At 36.5% G+C, this 19,724-nt stretch overlaps 1 protein-coding gene across 3 annotated transcripts in view; it reads right to left on the minus strand.

Moving 5' to 3' along the window:
• Positions 1-1,596: 1,596 nt before the first annotated feature.
• The window catches only part of LOC126693113 (polyribonucleotide nucleotidyltransferase 1, chloroplastic), a 68,776-nt gene continuing 50,648 nt past the window's right edge, over positions 1,597-19,724 (minus strand). For 2 of the 3 annotated variants that reach the window (XM_050388991.1, XM_050388990.1), the window contains 11 exons: positions 19,149-19,327; positions 18,752-18,935; positions 18,237-18,284; positions 17,869-17,941; positions 13,718-13,791; positions 13,514-13,621; positions 13,315-13,409; positions 11,818-11,881; positions 11,361-11,414; positions 11,234-11,275; positions 3,485-4,215 (listed from right to left, as the gene is read on the minus strand). In XM_050388991.1, the coding sequence (XP_050244948.1) occupies positions 3,790-4,215; positions 11,234-11,275; positions 11,361-11,414; positions 11,818-11,881; positions 13,315-13,409; positions 13,514-13,621; positions 13,718-13,791; positions 17,869-17,941; positions 18,237-18,284; positions 18,752-18,935; positions 19,149-19,327 (1,347 nt within the window). In that variant the 3' untranslated portion in view covers positions 3,485-3,789. Of the gene's footprint in view, positions 1,987-3,484; positions 4,216-11,233; positions 11,276-11,360; positions 11,415-11,817; positions 11,882-13,314; positions 13,410-13,513; positions 13,622-13,717; positions 13,792-17,868; positions 17,942-18,236; positions 18,285-18,751; positions 18,936-19,148; positions 19,328-19,724 lie in introns of those variants that run through there. The other variant, XM_050388992.1, reaches the window with a different exon arrangement.

A 19,724-nucleotide genomic window follows, 5' to 3' on the forward strand; every position in this document is an offset into this window, starting at 1 on the left:
TAATAGGCTATCATGACGATTGAGAAATTTTTTTAGTCAAAAGATAAATTTGTATATATATAATTTGGGGTTAAAACAAAATATTATTGTTACACTAGATGATTATTTGCTATCATGATGATTGAGAAATTGTTTTAGTAAAAAAAAAAAAAATGAATAAATATAATTTGGGATTAAAAAAATCATTTGTTAACACTAGACGATTATTTGCTATCATGTGGCAACGGTGGTGGTGGGGCAACGATGGTGGCGGTGGTAGAATAGTCGGTGGTGGTAGGCAGTGGTTGTGATTGTTGTTTATTGTAGTTAATATATTATTTTATTGTGATATTTATATTATTTTATTGTATTAAAAACTAAAATAGATCCATTGCTACTGGATGTTTTGTAAAGTGAGTAAGTAAAATAGATAAAATAACTTTTTGTGATGCCAAATAGCTAAAAAAAATAGCACCACTATTGTGAATGCTCTAAGAGAGGCATTTTAGACTAGGAAAAGCAATCAAGATTGAATCTTGATATGTTCTTTGACAAAAAAATGAAGAAACATATTGCAAATGAACTTGAATCCTAAGGATCTCAAGCTCTGATACCAAACTGATGCAGGGGATGTGATGGACTGTTTGTATATGATTTAGAAACAATGAAAAGGCTGAGTTACTTAGAACAAATTGATAAGTGAATAAGTACCTCTGCAAGAAAACTTAATTCAAAATAGCACACAAAGGCTAACAATTCATTCAACTACCAAAACTAATTTACAAAAAGCTTACATTCTCCTACTTATACTAGTTGTTTGGCATTGGTAGCCTCTAGATTGTCGACAAGTGTCTAAATCTTATAAGTTAATGCTTAAGAAATCTTCTAATTAACTAACTAATTAGTTACAAGTGGATTAGGATATAGGCATATAGTTGCTTGAAATGCCTTGCATCACATTCAAAGCATGCTATTTATCAAGAAATGCTCAAAATTTTGCATGTCCAATGAACACAATTTTTTGAAAATTTTTGCACTTTCATTTGTTTTAATTCCATTATTTTAGTTGAATTGCCAAAGGATGATCAAAGTGTATTTTAATTGGCATTGTGACTTGAAGTTTTTATTTTTGACCAAACTTTTAATGTAATTTTTCAAAACTATGCCGCACGGGTTAGCAATTAGTTATATTTACAAACCAGACAACTCAAGTTCAATTCGAACAAATAATTTTCTCTGCAGTCAGTCATCACAATGACTACCTAACACTACTAAAAAAAGAAAAAGAAAAAGTTAGTTAGAACTTAAATACGCCACAGCCTATATGCTAAGTAAAAAGGAGAACGGAATTTATAAGGTAAGCCAAATAGTAGTTGACAGGAACATAGTTTTGCTCTAACATCACCAATACAAATGGAATACGTTTTCAAGAAAAGCCTGCAGATAGCTTCTAGCAAATGAACCTACTTCAAATTGTGTTGGGGCGTCACTGACAATTTCCAACTAAGTCAACCTGGAAAGTTGCAAAATAAGGCTACTGCCATAACTAGTATGCTCCGGGGTTTTGGAAGTGACCAGAAAATAAATCGTTCATGGAGAGACAGAGAGACCAATGCATTATTAACAACAGTTTTCTCGCCATTGGAACAATAGTCAATAGAAAGAATGACTGTATTAACATCAACAGAAGCTGTACTCTTACATTCTAGCAATAAATAAGAGAATTGAATAGGAAGGAGCATTCTTCTTTGACTGCTTCAAAAGCAACTGTTGAAGCAGCAGTGACGAAGCACCATTAACTTCAAAGCATTTTAGCGAGACACTTAACACGCAACACCAAAAATGGGAATTCTAAATTGAAGTCATTTGCTTCAATATATTTCCCTTGCCCCTTAGCCTTCTTTTACAAAACACTTGATCAGAAAGCCATAACTGTAAGGTTCAATTTGCTACGGTTATCATAAAATTTATCCTAGCCGTCGGCAAAATATGGTATTTGAACTCTTCCTGTCAAAGACATTCATCCATCAGTCAGCCAACAGCCATTAAGTAAAAATTTACATGATTTTTATTTAAATTACATTTTTTATTTTCATGCTTGGAAAAATTGACTATTAATTATATTTTGTCCACACCTTAATCAGTACATAATGATCAGGAAAGAAAGTGAATGAATGTCTTCTCACCAGGGATAAAGCAGACTTACGAAAAAATATTGACACAAAGACCTAAAGTTTTATAGAAAGAAACAAGAAGAATAGAAAAAAACACACCAGGTGAAAGGTGAGGTCATAGATTCAAAACTTATTGGGGGCATGTTAAACTTATCAATTAAAAATGACAATAACAAATCCATTGTCCCAGACTTTTGGGCTGGCTATAAATCCTCAACAAATTACCAAAAACAAAAATGCAATAATGAGTTTGAATTTGAATGAGTTGTAAAAGTAGAAAGCCATCAGACATCATTAGGAAAACAAAACAATCCCGTCCATACCTGCACACAACTGTTATCTAAGCTTATCAGGTGGCATTAGGTGTGGGATCAAAATTTTCTAGATTTCCTAGGGTACTCTACTGTGTAGCGTTCTTTAAATCTCCCCTCTTTCTTTTACAATAAAATTTCAATTCTTAGGGTACTCTACCGTACGGAGTTCTTTGAATCTCCACTCTTACTTTTACAATAGGTCAAGATTATGCTACATCAGTAATCCACTAATTTAAAAAGAAATTAATGCTTCTAAACAAGCAAAAAAATTACAAAATTAATGAAACAAACCCACGTGCTAAACCAAGATAATTTAGCGAGGAAAAAAATTTGCTCTAATAAACGAAACAAAAATTGTAACCTAAACTCCCAGACTATTAGTGAACAAAGATTGCAACAGGAGCTGGTTGAAAATTTCACAACTTTCTATGCCATTGTTAAATCGTTTCAAATAGATAATAGGCCAAAATAATGGTAATAACTAATAAATCATTTTGATTAAACTGATTTCTCAGACTTCATGTAATCTCTGACGCCAATCTAAGAGATAGCTTTGATTTTTAACGCTGAAGCTCCACTCTCCCCCTCCCACGGTGTAAATATCTGGCGTCATAAACCCAACCCACAGCCAACCCTAAGCTCCAATCAAACACCGCCACCTAATCCATCAAAATCAGACTGGATTCAATCCAGGAACTGTCACAGAACCTGGATCCATTACTGTGAGGGCCTGAGCGGGGAGGGAGGCTGGGAGGGGCAATTTTTTTTTTTTTAGTTTGTGAATTATATTGGTTTAGCAAGTGGGTTTTTTTTTTTTTTTTTTTTTTTTTTTTTTTTTTTTTTTTTTTGGTTTATAAGCATTAAGTTTTAGTTAAGTTAGTGGATTGCTGATGTGGCATAATCTTGACCTTTATTTGTTAAAGGAAGGGTGGGGATTTAGATAACTCTACAAGGTATAGTACCCTAGGAAATCTAGAGAACCTTGATCCCTTCACCCCAAAAATAGATCAAAGGACAAAAAAGAAAATATAGACCTTCATTAGCAAGATTTGGAACAATACATGAGGTATTCAATTCTTGAATGAGGGAACCGAATCAGTGAATGATAAGTAAAATTCAAGAACTGAATCCGTGAATGATAAGTAGCTCTTTCATGCCAATAGAATTGGCAGAAAAGGATTATAAAGCAATTTTTTGTAATTTTTTTAATATGTGATAGAAAGGCAGTTCATACCATTGCTTCCTGTTAGCATAAAGCCTCTTGCACCGTCACTCAGACCATGTGAAATGGGAACAACATGTATCTGTACCCAATTTACTTGCTACCCAATTTTAGCCTCTCCATTCACTAAACTATGCTCATCCTTGCTGGAGACACTACTGACTGCTTTACTGCTGCCTTTTGATTTGTCTTTGTTTGTATCGGGCCTATCTCTGGCAGGGCTCACCAATCTTCTGATGAACTTCTTTTGAGGGAGTTGAGCATCGTCCTCTGATGGATTACTCTCAGGGGCACTTTCTAAATTTGGTGTGCTAATTTTATCCTCAAGTTGTTCAATGTTCTTTTCAGCTAAACCATCCTTTGGAACATTCACTACTTTCTTAGCTGAGCCTTTGCCAGGTGCTTTTTGAGAAGCCACTATATCTTTTGTGGAGCTATCTGTTTGCTGCTTTACATTGGGACTATCCGGTTCTGTATTAGGAAGTAGTACTCGGCGGCTAAGGCGAAGTTGACCCTTATCATTTACCTGTATTACACACTCATAATTATCAAAGAGAAATTCTACTAAGGAGTTGGGATCCCCAAAAAGCAAACTTCATCAAGAAAAATATATGAGGCTAGGGATCATTTGATCAAGTTTTCAAGAAAGCTGGAGAGGCTCTCCATCAAGTAGAAAAGAAATGTGACAAGAATATTCAGAAGTTTCTCAGAAAACTGCTAAAAAATAATTTATCATTTTATTATGATCATTTTTTTTTTTTTGATAAGTAAGAAGAGAATATTATTAAAAAAGAGAATCAAGGAAAACACAAAGGGTTCACGGTAGTGAACAGAGGAAAAAAGACCAACAAAAAAACAGCTAAAAAAAAAAAAGGAGCAGCCCCTAATCTATTTTAATAGATGAAAGAAAATCCAAAAGGGTAGAACAATCCGAATAACCCCAACATCTAGACCAATCAAAGAGTGTCCGTTGGCAATACTCTAATAACTGAACCATAGTTTTCTCCTCATTCTCAAAAGACCGCCGATTCCGTTCAGTCCAAATAGTCCACATTAAACAACCTAGAACTAAATCCCAAATATCAGAGCTATGCTTCCCAAGCCAATGATGCCAGCAAAATAATAAGTCCACAACTGAACCTGGCATGACCCATTTGATCCCAAACAACCGAAGCATATACATCCACAAAGAATGAGCTATTGGACAGAAAAGTAACAGGTGATCTACAGATTCCGTATTGCTACAGCACAAACAACAACGATTTGCCAAAAAGCGACCACGAAGCATAAGATTATCCAAAGTTAGAATCTGACCATGGGCTGCAGTCCACATAAAAAAAGCCACCCTTTTAGGAACCTTAACTTTCCAAATTCCTTTCCAAGGGAAGGTGGAAGGATCTGCATTTCGAATCTTATGATAAAAGGACCGAGTATCGAACTTCCCACTGCCATTAAGATCCCAACAAAGACTGTCACAACCTCCACCCCTAGGAATACGAGTTTGGATGAAATGAAGAAATGAGTAGGAATCCGCCAACTCCCAATCATTGAAATCACTCTGAAATTTTAAACTCCACTCTGTCATTAACACCCACTGAAGGGCTTAACACCTCAGAGATACAAGCCTCCTTATTAGCTGAACACAAAAATAACTGAGGATAACTAATTTTGAGAGGAACATCCCCAGTCCACTTATCATGCCAAAACAGAATACGAGCACCATCCCCCACCACGAAAGAGAAATGCTTTGCGAAAGTTTCCAATCCTTCGCTAATGCTCCGCCATAACCCACAACCATGAGCCCTATTACAAGCTCTAGTGCACCAACCCCCTTTTCCTTCCCCATATTTCATGGCAATGACCCTTCGCCACAGATGCGAGGTTTCATGGCCATACCTCCAAAGCCATTTCCCTAATAGGGCCTGATTAAAAGGTGCCAACTTCCGAATTCCTAAACCACCCAGCTCACGCAATAAGCAAACCTTTTCCCAGGCCACTAATGGATATTTGAAACACTCAACTGAAGAACCCCACAAGAAGTTCCTTTGAATGCAGTCTAATCTGGTTGCTACAGCTTTAGGGATAGTAAAAAGGGAAAGGTAATAAGTCGGAAGGCTTGAAAGGGTACTCTTCAGCAAGGTAAGTCTACCACCCTTTGACAAATAAAGCCGCTTCCAACCTGAAAGCTTCTTTTCCATCCTTTCAAGGATCGGATTCCAAATGGAGGCTGTTTTGTACAAAGAACCTAATGACATACCCAAGTAAATCATAGGCAAAGTGCCCACCCTGCACTGAAGGATATTAGCCAAAGACTGAATGTTACGCACCTCCCCAATAGGGACAATTTCACTTTTCCCCACGTTCACCTTCAAACCAGTAAAAACTTGGAAACAAGTCAAAACCAGCCTAATAGAAAAAATCTGCTCTCTAGAGGCATCACAGAAAAGAATGGTGTCATCAGCAAATAAAAGGTGAGAAACACGGATACCAGTCGAATTAACAGGGCCCACATGAAAACCCTGAATTAAACCCCCTTCCTCGGTTTTCTTCAAGATACGACTTAAAACCTCCATGATCAAAAGAAAAAGAAGGGGAGAAAGAATCACCTTGTCTGAGACCTCTAGAGCTACTAAAGAAACCAGTAGGAGATCCATTAACCAGAACAGAGAAACGAACGGTAGAGACACAAGTCTTTAGCCATCTCCTCCATCTATCCCCAAAGCCCATCCTCTCCAACAGATAAAACAAAGCGTCCCAATTCACATGATCATATGCTTTCTCAATGTCTAACTTACACACCATCCCCGGAGTACGATGTTTCAGTCTACTGTCTAAACATTCATTAGCAATAAGCACAGAATCCAAAATCTGTCTGCCACCAACAAAAGAATTTTGAGACTCTGAAATAAGTTTATCCAGCGCCTGCCTCAATCTGTTAGCTAAAACCTTAGACAACAGGTTATACACACTGCCCACTAGGCTGATAGGCCTAAAATCTTTGATACTTAAAGCATTATTTTTTTGGGAATCAGAGAAAGGAAAGAAGCATTCAGAGACCGTTCAAACTCTGAGCTTCTATGGAAATGATCAAAGAATGCCATGACATCTATTTCCACAACACTCCAACATTTTTGAAAAAAAGTCATAGTGAAACCATCAGGACCTGGGGCTTTATCACCCTCCATCTCATGTAGAACCTTAACCACTTCCTCCTTAGAAAAATCCCTCTCTAATTCAAGACGCTCAACCTCCTCAATTCTAGCAAACTCTAAACCATCCATAGAGGGGCGCCAAGTATCTGACTCAGTGTACAGCCTCTGATAAAAATTGACCAACTTAGACCACACCTCTTCCTCATCCTCATAAAGGACACCATCCACCTCTATACCCCGAATATGATTAGTTCTTCTATGGGAATTTGCAACCCGATGAAAGAAACAAGTATTATTGTCCCCCTCCTTCACAAATAAAATCCGGGACTTGTCTCCAAGAAATCTCCTCCAAAGAGACAAGATTAGCAATCTCACCTTTAATCTAAATACGACGCGTTTGATCCTCCAGAGAAAGACCAGACAAGTCCTCCCTAGCATCCAAACCCAACAATTCAAATAAGAGACATTTCTTCCTAAAGGCTAAATCCCCAAATTCCTCCTTATTCCACTTTTTCAAGTCCTCTTTGAGAGCTTTTAATTTACGAGCCAGAATAAAGCTAGGAGAACCCAAAAAACAATACCCATTCCACCATTGCCGAACCCTCTCTACAAAACCCTCTTCTTTCAACCGCATATTCTCAAACTTAAAGGAACTCCGACCTTTATTAACATTACCCGCCACCACCAAAAGAGGGCAATGATCAGAAACTACACGAGGAAGAACCCTTTGAGACACATTTCCAAAGTGATCTACCTAATCCACTGATGCCAAGGTTCTATCAATTCTTGACATACAAACTGACCCTGAATCACTAAACCAGGTAAACGAAGCCCCTTCAAGAGGTAAGTCCACAAGGTAATTAGCCTCAATGAAATCTGAAAAAGCAAACATAGCCGGACTAAAAGCCTCACAGCCAAATCTCTCACTCGGATAACGGATGGTATTGAAATCCCCTAAAACACACCAAGCCGTATTCCACCTGGAGTGCATTCTAGTAAGTTCTTCCCACAGCGCATCCCGTTGGTTATCCTCATTAGGCCCATACACTCCTGAACAAGACCATACAAAATCATTTGCAACCCCCTTCAGTAACACATTAACAGAAAACAGACCAACAACACAATCAACTTTTTCAAAAACTCTCTTGTCCCAAACCAATAACACCCCCCCTGTTGTATTGACTGCATCTAGAACAACCCAATCTAGGAACGGACTACCCCAAAGGCTTTGAACAATAAAAGAGTTTAAAGAGGCCAACTTAGTCTCTTGAAAGCAAACTATATCACACTTTTACTCCTTGAGAAGATTTTTGCATACCTCTCGCTTCTGAGGATTATTTAATCCCCTAACATTCCAAGATAAAAGCCGTAAACTCATTTTAAATTGGTAATCGCCCCTGTACCAACTGAGCAGTCTCTGTTCCTCCCCTTAGAAGCTGCCCCATCATAATTAATAGAAGAAAACAAACCTTTGAGCTCCCTAAACCCTTTCTGCTTAGAGTTCACAATACCATTAGAAGACCCAACACTAACAACATCAACACAGTCCTGTTCAAGAAGACGGAACAGAGCTAGGCATTGATCTTCGTGCTTGACAATAGGAAAACCCACAATTCTACAGAAATTTTTCATTAGGCTACAAACCCATTTTGAATTTTTCACCGCTGACCCTCGAACCTCTCCCTCGCCACCTTCCTGGATCACCGCCAACTCCTTGTGATCATTGGGATCCCATTTAGATAGAGGTGAGCACTCCAAAGATCCATTCCCGTCCTCTCCATGACAGAAGCCACTAGGATAAACTTCATTGTGCTTCCACTAAATCAGAAGATGCGTAGTCCCTTCCTGTAACTTCTCAACCCCATCCAAATGACTGGGCGACACTGGCTCAGCATTAGGATTGCACCATGCTTCTCCCTTCTCCCTTGAAACCACCGTGGGTTCATCTCTTACTCCAAAACAAAGACCCTCCTCGCAACCCAGACCCAATAGAGGAGAAAAAGAGTTATGGGCAGCTCCCTGATGCCGAAGATCAGAAGAAATGGCATACCCAGGTCCCATTAACTTCGCCGGAGTCTGGGTCTCTCCCCTGGACCTCCGATTGGTCCCCTCCACATCAGAAAACCCAAAAATGGACCCCCCCCCGTCGCGCTCGCCGGCGCTGCCGTAGTCACCGGCGACCCAGGAACCACCATCGCCCTCGTCGGTGACGCAGCAGACACCGCTGGCGACCCAGAAACCATCGTCGCCCATGCCGGCGACGCTGCTGACACCGGCAGCCCGGCAACTAACTTCGCACTACTGCTCGAGCTCTCCCCTTATACCCACGTTGCATGACCATCATTTGGCTCTTTTTCAGATCTGGGTTTGACCAAAATGCCCTTGAGAGATTCCACAGGCTGGGCTTTGGCAAGCCCATCAGATTGGATTATAAGTTCAAGCCCACCACTTAACACTCTGGGCCAACTGAACTCATTTTTATCCATCCCATATACAGAACATTTCCCTCCCTCAGTCTTACACACTTTCAGAGCCGAAGTAGCAGGAGTCAGTTTAAAAGTGCAAGTCTGCGTGGGTCTGCCATTGATGACTGAAACATTACTATTTAAGACCAAACCATTTACTGTTGGGACTTCAGGAATCCCGCTCTGCCCCAAATTTGCTCCAACTTTTTCAAAATCCCTGATCTTTTGCTGATGACCATAAGTAGACAAAAGGTTCCCACTCCGGTCACCTCTAGCATATTAACCACCTCCACCACCACCATTTTTGGAGGATGTTTCAGCCATAGCAACCGGTTTAGCACCGGTGAAAAAGTTCCTCATTTCTTTCTGAAACAAAAACCAACCTGCACGATTGGAGCTTGCTGGTATCATAACACACCCACGGCGAGCCCCACCATAGTATTCAGCTATGACCACAAAAACACCAGCCTTATTCGACCTCCCACAGAATTCCAACAACTTGTTATTTTCCTGGAAGCGTTTGCAAATGGGAACTTTTCCCGGAATCCAATCACGAATATCAGCAAAACAAGAAAGGATCCACTCCAATCCTTTACATCCCACCCAAATAGTGTGTTTGATATGCTGGCTACTCTCATGAATAGCATACGAGTCATGTCGCCCACCATTGAAAGAAAAAGAGAAAAACTTTGCATCAATTCGGAAAGGAATCTTACTCCCCCCCCCCGCGAACCGATAAAGATGGAGCGGTATTAAGGTTTGAAGCTCGTTTGGTATCAGTTTTAGATAGGGAGATAATGGGTAACAATGGAGGTGAAGGCACAGAAGGTTTAATAGGCAAAGTGGATGGCAGTAGGGGGTATGGCGGAGGGCATAAACTAGAAGGGAAAGAGGGATGACAAAAGGTGTAAGAGGGCAGACCAAAAGATGGGAGTAGAGGCTGAAAAAGAAAAGGATAGGGAGGGAGGGGATTGGTATGTGGGACAGCTGGTGGTATACAGGGGAAAAGAGAGGGAGTTGGGGGGGGGGGGGGTTGGTGGTGAGGGTGAGGGTGAGGGATTTATGCCAAACCTTCATATCAACCTCCAAAATAATAATAAATTAAAAAAAAAAAATTTCCCTGCTCCCTTTTATAATTGTCATATATATATACACACACACACACAAATTTTTTTACTAGTTCTAGCTTCACCACCACTACTAACAAATGTTAGAAATTAATAAAAACAAAAAGGAACAAGATTTTGAAAGGACTTTACAGAAAATAGATGATCAACAGAACAACAGCAACTTGAGTTCTGGTGTGAGAGCACAAATTAAATTCATATTCAAATGCAACCAATGTATTATCTACCATATGTCGTGGAAACTAATGGATAGATTTATGTGAATAATAAATAATACAAAAATAGCACCCTACCCCACAATGTGCACAAAGGGAAAAGAAGGGGGGGGGGGGGGGGAATCTGTTCTGTTGTATGTTCCTCATGGTATTTGGGTTTTCATCATGTTCATCGCAATCAAGTGATTGTTAAGAAATATTATTCATATATCCAAAAAAATCCACTGTAGTCCCCTTTATACCTGTAATCCTTGCTAACTAACTAACAGAATATTGCTAACTAGTTAAAAGAATAGTAGTTAGCTAAGTAACTAACTCACTAATCAAAAACCCTCCTAACTAATCCACTGGTAATTGGGACTATCTGTCACTAGAGTTACAATACAAGTGTAAGTGATACAATGCAATGAGGTACCTAACACAATGTTTCTCGCAAAGGCAGATAACAAAATAAATGTTAAGCCGTTAGTCACCAGATAACATGTAATATTTAGAACTTTTTTTTTTTTTTGGGGTGGGGGTGGGGGGGGGGGGGGGGGGGGGGGTGGGGTGGGTGGGGGAGATGAAATAGCAGATTGCCATTACCTCAATAAGTTTAACATCAATACGGTCTCCAACTTTGACAGCCTGAAAAAAAAAGAAAAAGAAAAAGAATAGATTACCATGAACTCTGTATATGGGTATTAAAAGAAAACAATGACTATGTGCTCACATCTTCTGCCTTTGCCAGCCAATTTGAAGTCAATTCACTAATATGGCAAAGTCCCTGCACAAAAAATTGAAAATTGAGATTTCTTTGTGGAGGATACCCTGTTGATCCCTATCCCCTCTATAAAAGAAATCCTAAATACCTGTAAAATAATATTTTTAAAGAGTAAAGCAAAAATAAATTATTCATTGATTGAAGATAGAAAAAGAATAACATCCATTTGTTCACATCAACTAAATACTTTATTGTTCTATGCTAGAACAACGGAACATCATTCCTGAAACTCAAGAAACAAAACTGGTTAAAGCAAGATATAACTTTATAAGGGATTCCAACTATCATTGTGTGTGTGTGTACATATTTCTGAAAAAATCAATTATACTAGTCAGCAATAAGAATTAAAAATATCAACTCATGGAATGGTTTGTGCTTTATAAGAAACTTGGGATGAAATATATACCTCTCGCCCAGGGGCTATCTCAACAAAAACTCCATAAGGAGCTATTGATTTGATCTCACAGTTCCTACAAAGCAAGAGGCAAGTGATCAAATACATCTCAAACTCACAAATTAAGCACAAATAATAGTTGGAACCCCTAGACCCTAGTTCACACTGGAATTTGACCACTAGAGAAACCTTTGTTATGCATGTCTTTATCAGGGTTATGAATCATCAAATAGAAAAATAAATAAAAAAATGATTGCATCAATATAGTCTTTCCTTGAACCCAAATAAATAAATAAGGGGAAAAAGCACTTTCCCCCCTTTATGTTTAAGGTAGTTCACAATTCTGTCCCCAAACTTTGAAACCAAACAATGTACCCCTCCATCTCCTGGAAATAAGCAAATAGACCCCATTCTATTATTTTCCGAGTTAATTTGAGAATTTTATGAATACTAGAATATTCCATTGTGCAATGTCTAAAATACCCTCAACTAAAAAAATAAAATACCGAGAATACCCCAAGTTAAAGATTGAACAAACTACTAACTCCAAAAATCCCCAAAATAATTACTATCAAAGAAAACCACATAATCTCACAAATTGAACTTGTTTGTGGACTCTGTTTTAGATGGATTGGCAAGGGAAAAAGCTAGCAGAGCAGCTGATGCAAATAATGCTAATGGCATTTGCAGTGGCGGCCTTCTAATCGATAAAATAACAAAAAAAAGAAAAGTTTATAGATAAAGAAGTGAACCCCTACGCTAGGAACCTGTTTGATTTCTGAGAAAAGTGAGGGAAAATCAGCTTTCCACTAGAAGTTAGAAGGGTCCACTTTAGTCAATTAAGAGAGAAAAACTTCAATTTGAGTTAATTTTTCATTTCTATAGAATCAAACAAAGGATATGCAAGGAAAGATATAAGCTTTGAGATTTGAGTTTATTTTCCTTTGATTTACACATGGAGCAAACAGAACTAGTAAAAACTAAATTACTCAGAAATGATGGGAATCTAAAACTTTGGTATTAGGAACAAGACCAAGACCAAGACAGAGACCTAATTTTTTGCAATCCCAGGAGAGGGAGAGAGATGTGCACCTGACTGAGAATGTGGTGAATACAATTTTGAGAGAAGGAAGAGTATGAGGTATACGGTTTCAGAACTACTTGATTAACCTTCTTTTTTTAAAATATTCATTTTAATCAATTTGTGTTATTGATTGGGATGTTGGGCTTGTGGGTTTTTTGAGATTATGTGGTTTTCGTTGATAGTTATTAGTTTGGGATTTTTGGGAGTTAATGGTTTGTTCAATCTTTAACTTACTCAGTTTTGACATGGGGTATTTTCGATATTTTATTTTTTTAACTGAGGGTATTTTAGACATTGCACATAGAGAAACATTGTTCGGTTTCAAAGTTTAGGGGGAAAATCGTGAACTACCCCAAACATAAAGGGGGGAGAGTGCTTTTTCCCCAATATATGAAGAATAGCTTTTGACTGGAAAAAAGGGATACCGATAGATATCACCAACAGTTGGAACCATTGTCAAATTACTAATAATAGCTTTTGACTTCTCTAAACTTGATAAATCCTTTGCAGTAATTTTCACCTACAAAAGCAACACATATTTACACACTCAAATAGACTAAACTGTGGATTTAAAATATCAAAAACAAAAAAAATATTAAAGATAAAGCCTTCTTTTGATCTTACTATGCCATCATCTTGTGCGTCAATTGCCTCTACCCCAGTTTCTTCAATAATACTCTTAACCTTCTTCCCACCAGAACCAATGATAGCATTTACTTTCTCTGGTTTGACCTACAAACAACGTGGTGAGGGAATACATTATATGTTGTAATTCATCAATTTTAATTTACCAAGCAGTATAATGAGTTCTACAAGTGAAAAACAAACCTTCATGATGTGAATTAATGGGGCATACTTTGAAAGCCTTTTCAAGGGGGGAGGCGAGCATTTCAACATTTCAGCTGAATTATCAAACATTAAAGAAAAAAAAATTTTAGTTTGAAATGATAGGACAAAGTAAAGCTCAATGTGCTTTTCAACATATAAAATGACCTCTAAAGACCAACACAAAACACTTATTAAATGGCTCTATAGAACCTGAGAAATTGAAAGAAACAGGACTACACAGACTAGACTGAGAGCTAAAAGGAGACAATCAAATATGTAGAAGATAATATATTGACGCATGATCATGTAGAAAAGAACAGAAAATGAATAGTTTCTGAACAGAAATCATACTTACATGTTCTACTGTTCATATGCAGTGTATGTTGTTAAAAAGGATAGCACTTTATCTACACCACTAAATTGGCAATCAAAAGTCAAAGTACCCTTTCAGCCCTTCTCTTACCAAGAAAAAATGTTGTATAAAAGTTATGATAATGAGCATCGCATTCCAATGCTGGCAACTTTTGTGAATTCTATTTATAAATTCTTCAATATGAACAATGATTTGGAGTTATTAAAAGAGGTATGTAACAAAGAGAGAGTTAGGCTAAGGCTATTGTAGGCATCAAGACCTGGAATTTTCAAATGATCACTGGATATCTAATAGTCATAATTTTCTGACATCATTTTATGGATGGTTTAAAGTCAATGTGTGATGTATCAAAACATCCCCCAGCTTGGTACCTTCTTCCCTTGTAAGAGCATGGTGGGGGGGTGAGATTGTAGATTCAAGATCCATTGGTTGCATGTGTAACTAACCAATAAAAAATACCCTCAAGTTTTATTCAAGCAAAAAAGGAATTTAAATCAAAGAGTTTTTAATCAATTGAAATTGAAATTTCCTAATTTTATTATCTATTTTAAAGTAGTCACAATTTTATTGCCAAAATGAGACAATCTAGAATACAGGAAGTGTGAAAGAGAAATTTCAACTAATATTCAAGACAACATTTGGGTATATGTTGCTAGTTTTGACAATTGAGGGGAGCCATCTACAAACAAACACAAATCTTTATATTTAACCTTGTGTGAAGGGATTATAGATTGGGTGGTCTCTGCATTTTTCTTTCTTAGAATTTCTTGATTTATTAAACTTCCAGAGTGTGATTTACTAGAGAACCTCTTTTCTATAACTAGTATACTAGGGGATAAAACCTCTCAGATTTCTTTAATATAAAATCTACTTTAAAATAAAAAATAAAAGAAACTCAGAGACCAGGGCTAACTGCTGTACGTAGACTAAAAACCTGGAGCATACTTTTAACATGATGAAAATTAGCACAAATTTTGAGTCTTACAATTTAAAGGAAACATATGTAGCTCATAGTTTTTTCATACGGTTGCAAATAACAGTTAGTTACCAGAAAACTATGAATTGCATGAGTAATTATTGTCTTTTCTTTCAAACTAGCATGCAATATTATATACATTTGGCAGGAGTATCTCTCTCTTTTTTGAATAGTGTAATTTTTCTTTGCTAATTTGGTGGAGGACTAACTGTCCAATTTTTTTATTTTCTAGTTGTTGGGAAAAACAAGGAATTATTGGTTCTGAAATAGAAGTAATTTCCTTGCAAGAGTGGGATAAAGGTAATCACCTTTTTTCACAACTGCTAGGAAAAATTCAACCGTTAGTCCTCCACCAAATTATGAAAAAGAGAAAAAAAAAATTACACTATATTAAAAAAAGAGAGAGAGATACTCTGCAAACAGTATATAATATTGTACATTATGGGGTAAACTACATAAATGGTCCCTAACCTTTAGGCCTTGTGTTAATTTGGTCCCTGACCTTTCAGTGCTGTGTCAATTTGGTCCCTGCTATTAAGTGTTGGATGGAAATTGCTATGTCAATTCATATTTATGTAATATGACCTGCACAGCCATGCCATATTACATTTAAAAAAAAAAAAAAAAAAACTTCGTCACGTCTGTTTCTCATGTGAGTGCCTGGGGAAAAATCCCCAACTCTTTAGATCATCACTCCAAAATCCAAACCACAACCAGCCTCATCACTCATCTCTTTGAATATGTCCACCAACACATAAATTTCTAATTTACATCACCAACACATTCACAGACCCATAGAGAAACCAAATTTCCATAAGAATACAACCCATTTTTGAGTAAGGGAACCCAAGCAAGCCAAAACAAAGAAAGAAAGAGTACAGTGAGACTAACTAATCTTTTTCTCCTTGAAGTCCCTTCAAAGTGGAGGGAAATTTAGATGGAAAGAAGAGATTGAAAAAATAAAAAAAGAAAAAGAAAAAAGAAAAGGAAAGTGATACAGGAAGCAGTTTCTAGTGGAACTATAGCCAAGCCTTAACTTCCTGCATAATGGACTAAATTGACACAAGACCAAAACACATGGATTTATAATGTCTTTTATTGACTCTTTAATAGTGTAACATAATAGTCACCTCATTTATTGTACCGATATCTCCCATCCATTTCAAAATCTGGTGCATGGAGAAAGCAGTTTAAAAAAAAAAATCAATAAAGAATTGATTTTTGGGCCTAAAGTCAGTAGAAAAACCACCGCAAATCAAGCTTCTTATTGAGATATTGCATAGATAGCAAGAGTTAGAAATATGAATTAAAGAATGGTGTGATTAGATAGCTTTAGAATACCTTAGGACCCATATGCTGACTTTGACAGCAACAGGAGGCTCCTCTACACCTTTTAGTATAAGACTAAGAGTCCAGGCCAAAACCCTGAATTTTATATCTTTGGCTACATAGTTTCTTCTCCTACTCAATCCAATACCAATCTAAATCACACAACAGAGGGCGTTTTCCCTAGTAACCCAACCATCTCTCTCTCTCAAAGCTGAAAGCTCGCATTTTTCTTCAAGACAAGAATGGAGTTGGATTTTGTTACAAAGGGAAAGGAGTCAAAGGACACAAGCTGGTGGGTCATGGGTGTTTAAACTTGGGGTAAGTCCCACTCCCGAATTGTCCAAGAAAACCTCCGTTTTGTTTGCAATCACTTGTTTGTTTTGTTTTTGTGTTTCTTTTTTCTTAAGTAAACATGATATATTTTTAGATTCAATTATTATATAAGAGATATTATTAAAATGGAAAAACTTAATAGAAATTTTTTTAGAAATTATTTATTATTTATTATTTATTTTATTTTATTTTTTAGTTTTTCCTATTTCCCATTAAAGTGGTATTAGTTTTAAATTTTTTTTAAAATAGTTTATTAACAAATGTCTTAAAGGCACCCATTAACCGAACCCTTTTGTAAATAATGTAATGTGGAGTTGAAATTTGTTTTTAACATGCCTTACAAACGATTCATTTTTTATATGACTTGAATGACCTAAGGAGGAAAGAGATATCAATAAATTCATCACTTATATTAAAAAATAAAAGACTAATAACATATGAAAAATATAATTTTATTAAGAACCTAGTAATATTATGTTGAGAATGTGACATAATTGTCAATGAAGTAGCTCTGCTTTCTACACAAACATCTTCTCTCAAAGCATCGCTAAAGTGGACGGAATGGACCAAAGTAAACCGATATAAACCACAATTGACTGAATTAGACTGATTGGACCAAAATGGACTGTGTGAACCGAAGTAGACTGAATATACCGCATATTTGGTTCTCTGATGAGTGAAGAGGCTATGGGTTGCGGTTTGGAGTGTTGAGTGGTAATCTAAAGAGCTAGCACACACGTGAGAAATAGATGTGATTAAGTTTTTTTATTTTTTATTTTTTTTTAATGTAATATGACGTGGCTGTACAAGTGTTGGCTGACGTGACAAAGAAATAATTTTTTATCTGGGCCGTTTATCAAGTCAACAATTTCAGTCCAACACTTAACAGTAGGTACCAAATTGGCACACACTAAAAAGTTAGGGACTAAATTGATACAAGTTGTAAAGATTGGGGATCATTTATGTAATTTACCCTAATTTATATTATTGGTTGTACATGTTGGTTACAACATTAAAATGTTAAGATCCATTTGAAAAGAAATCTAGAATAATTACATCCATGTTCACAACTATATCACCTCTAGAAAATCAAAGAGATAAGTTTTCATGGATTCTTATAATAAATATTAGAGAGCATACCAAGAATGTGTTTTCGGCCATCTCTTGCTTGTAGGAGTGCCTTTCTCATAATGGGTAATGTAATTCCTCCCACCTATCATAGAAGGATCAATCGTAATTATTTATTAAATATAGTTATTGAACATTACTGATAAATTTCCAAGAAAAACTGATAAGTAAGATTTTGGTTTTGTTTTTGTTTTTATTATTATTTTTTTTATTACTATTATATATACACACACATTCACACAGACAATTCTAAGGAGGATGTTGGATAGAAGCAGAATTGCATGCTGCATTCACAAATAAATGGCAATTACTCCTAACTAAACAATGAAAGAAAGAGAAATTTTGAAGCTATAAATTGGAATGTGTAGATACTATCTCACCTTTATGTCCATCTGAAATGCAGTTATTCCTTCTTCATTTCCTGCAACCTGTAACCACCATTTTGTTTACCACACACATCATGTTATTTTCCTTTGATCTTGATAGTTTGGCATTCCATTAATTCTGCAATACATCTTGAGTACAAGCTTTTTCAGATCTAATAGAAAATTTAATTTGAAATCAATTTGATAAATTACCGATTGTCCCAAAAGTTTAAGCTGTTAGGAAATTATGAATTTAATTATTTAGCCATATTCTAACACTTCCTCTCACGTGTGGGTCTAAACTCCTCCTTAATAATTGGAGCCCAACATGTGAGATTTTCAATATTTTGAATGAGAGGTAGAGTGGGGAAAGGGGTCAAACTCCTGAACTTCTTCTCTAATAACATAATAAATTACCAATTGTCCCTAAAGCTTAAACTATTAGGAAATTGTGAATGTAATAATTTAACCATTCTAACACAATTGAACACTCTAAATAAGTAAATAACTTATATTCTAGAATATATGACCTTAAAATCCATATCTCCAGAGGCATCTTCAGATCCAATTATGTCAGAAAGAATAAGTGGAGTTCCATCTCCCCCAAATTCCTGAGTGTCCAGAACCATACCCATTGCTATCCCAGCAATAGAGCACTTAATAGGAACACCGGCATCTTGCAATGCTAAGCAACCACCACAAACAGATGCCATGCTGTTACAAAATAGAAGTTGATGTTAAGGAGTAAACCATAATGTCAAGTAAAGGACTCAATGGGCAGTTCTTAGAGTAAAAGAAGACACATTTTCTGCAGAAATATTCATCACATAAGTTGAACATGCCTTCAAATTTTTGGAGTAACCTAAAAAACATATCATTTTCATTTTTATTTTTTAATTTTACAGATTAGCTAAAAAGCTTTTTCACCTTGAGGAGCCATTGCTTTCTGTGATGGTACTCTCAACACGTATGGTGTATGGAAAATCATCTTCAGAAGGCAAGACTGGTCCAAGGGCTCTCTCTGCAAGCACTCCATGACCAATTTCTCTTCTAGTAGGCGCCCCAATTCGCCCAACTTCCCCAACACTTGAAGGAGGAAATGAGTACTGAAAAGTTTATACAAATTCTTAACATTTCACCAGGAATAATATATTAAAGTTGCAAATCCATCAAGAGATTAAGTTCACTTCATCTTTTAAAACAAAAATTAAGTTCAACCAATATAAATATATATATATATATATCTCCTTTGGGTTTCTTTGTTTGTTTGGGATAAGTGAAAATTCAACCAAAAGTTTGAAAAATCAAAGTAGACGAAAAATCCAAAGGCCCATGACTTCTTCTCGGACATATTAAACAATAATAACTTCAGAAATTTTACATTTAAAGGGATTCATGACTTGCCTACAATTGGGTGGACAATCAACCAATTTGCAGTTCCATAATTATGGGCCAAAAAATTGTAAACCATAAAAAATTGCAGGGCATAAATATACTGACAAA

This window comes from Quercus robur, chromosome 7, assembly GCF_932294415.1.
Source record: "Quercus robur chromosome 7, dhQueRobu3.1, whole genome shotgun sequence".
Taxonomy (NCBI): domain Eukaryota; kingdom Viridiplantae; phylum Streptophyta; class Magnoliopsida; order Fagales; family Fagaceae; genus Quercus; species Quercus robur.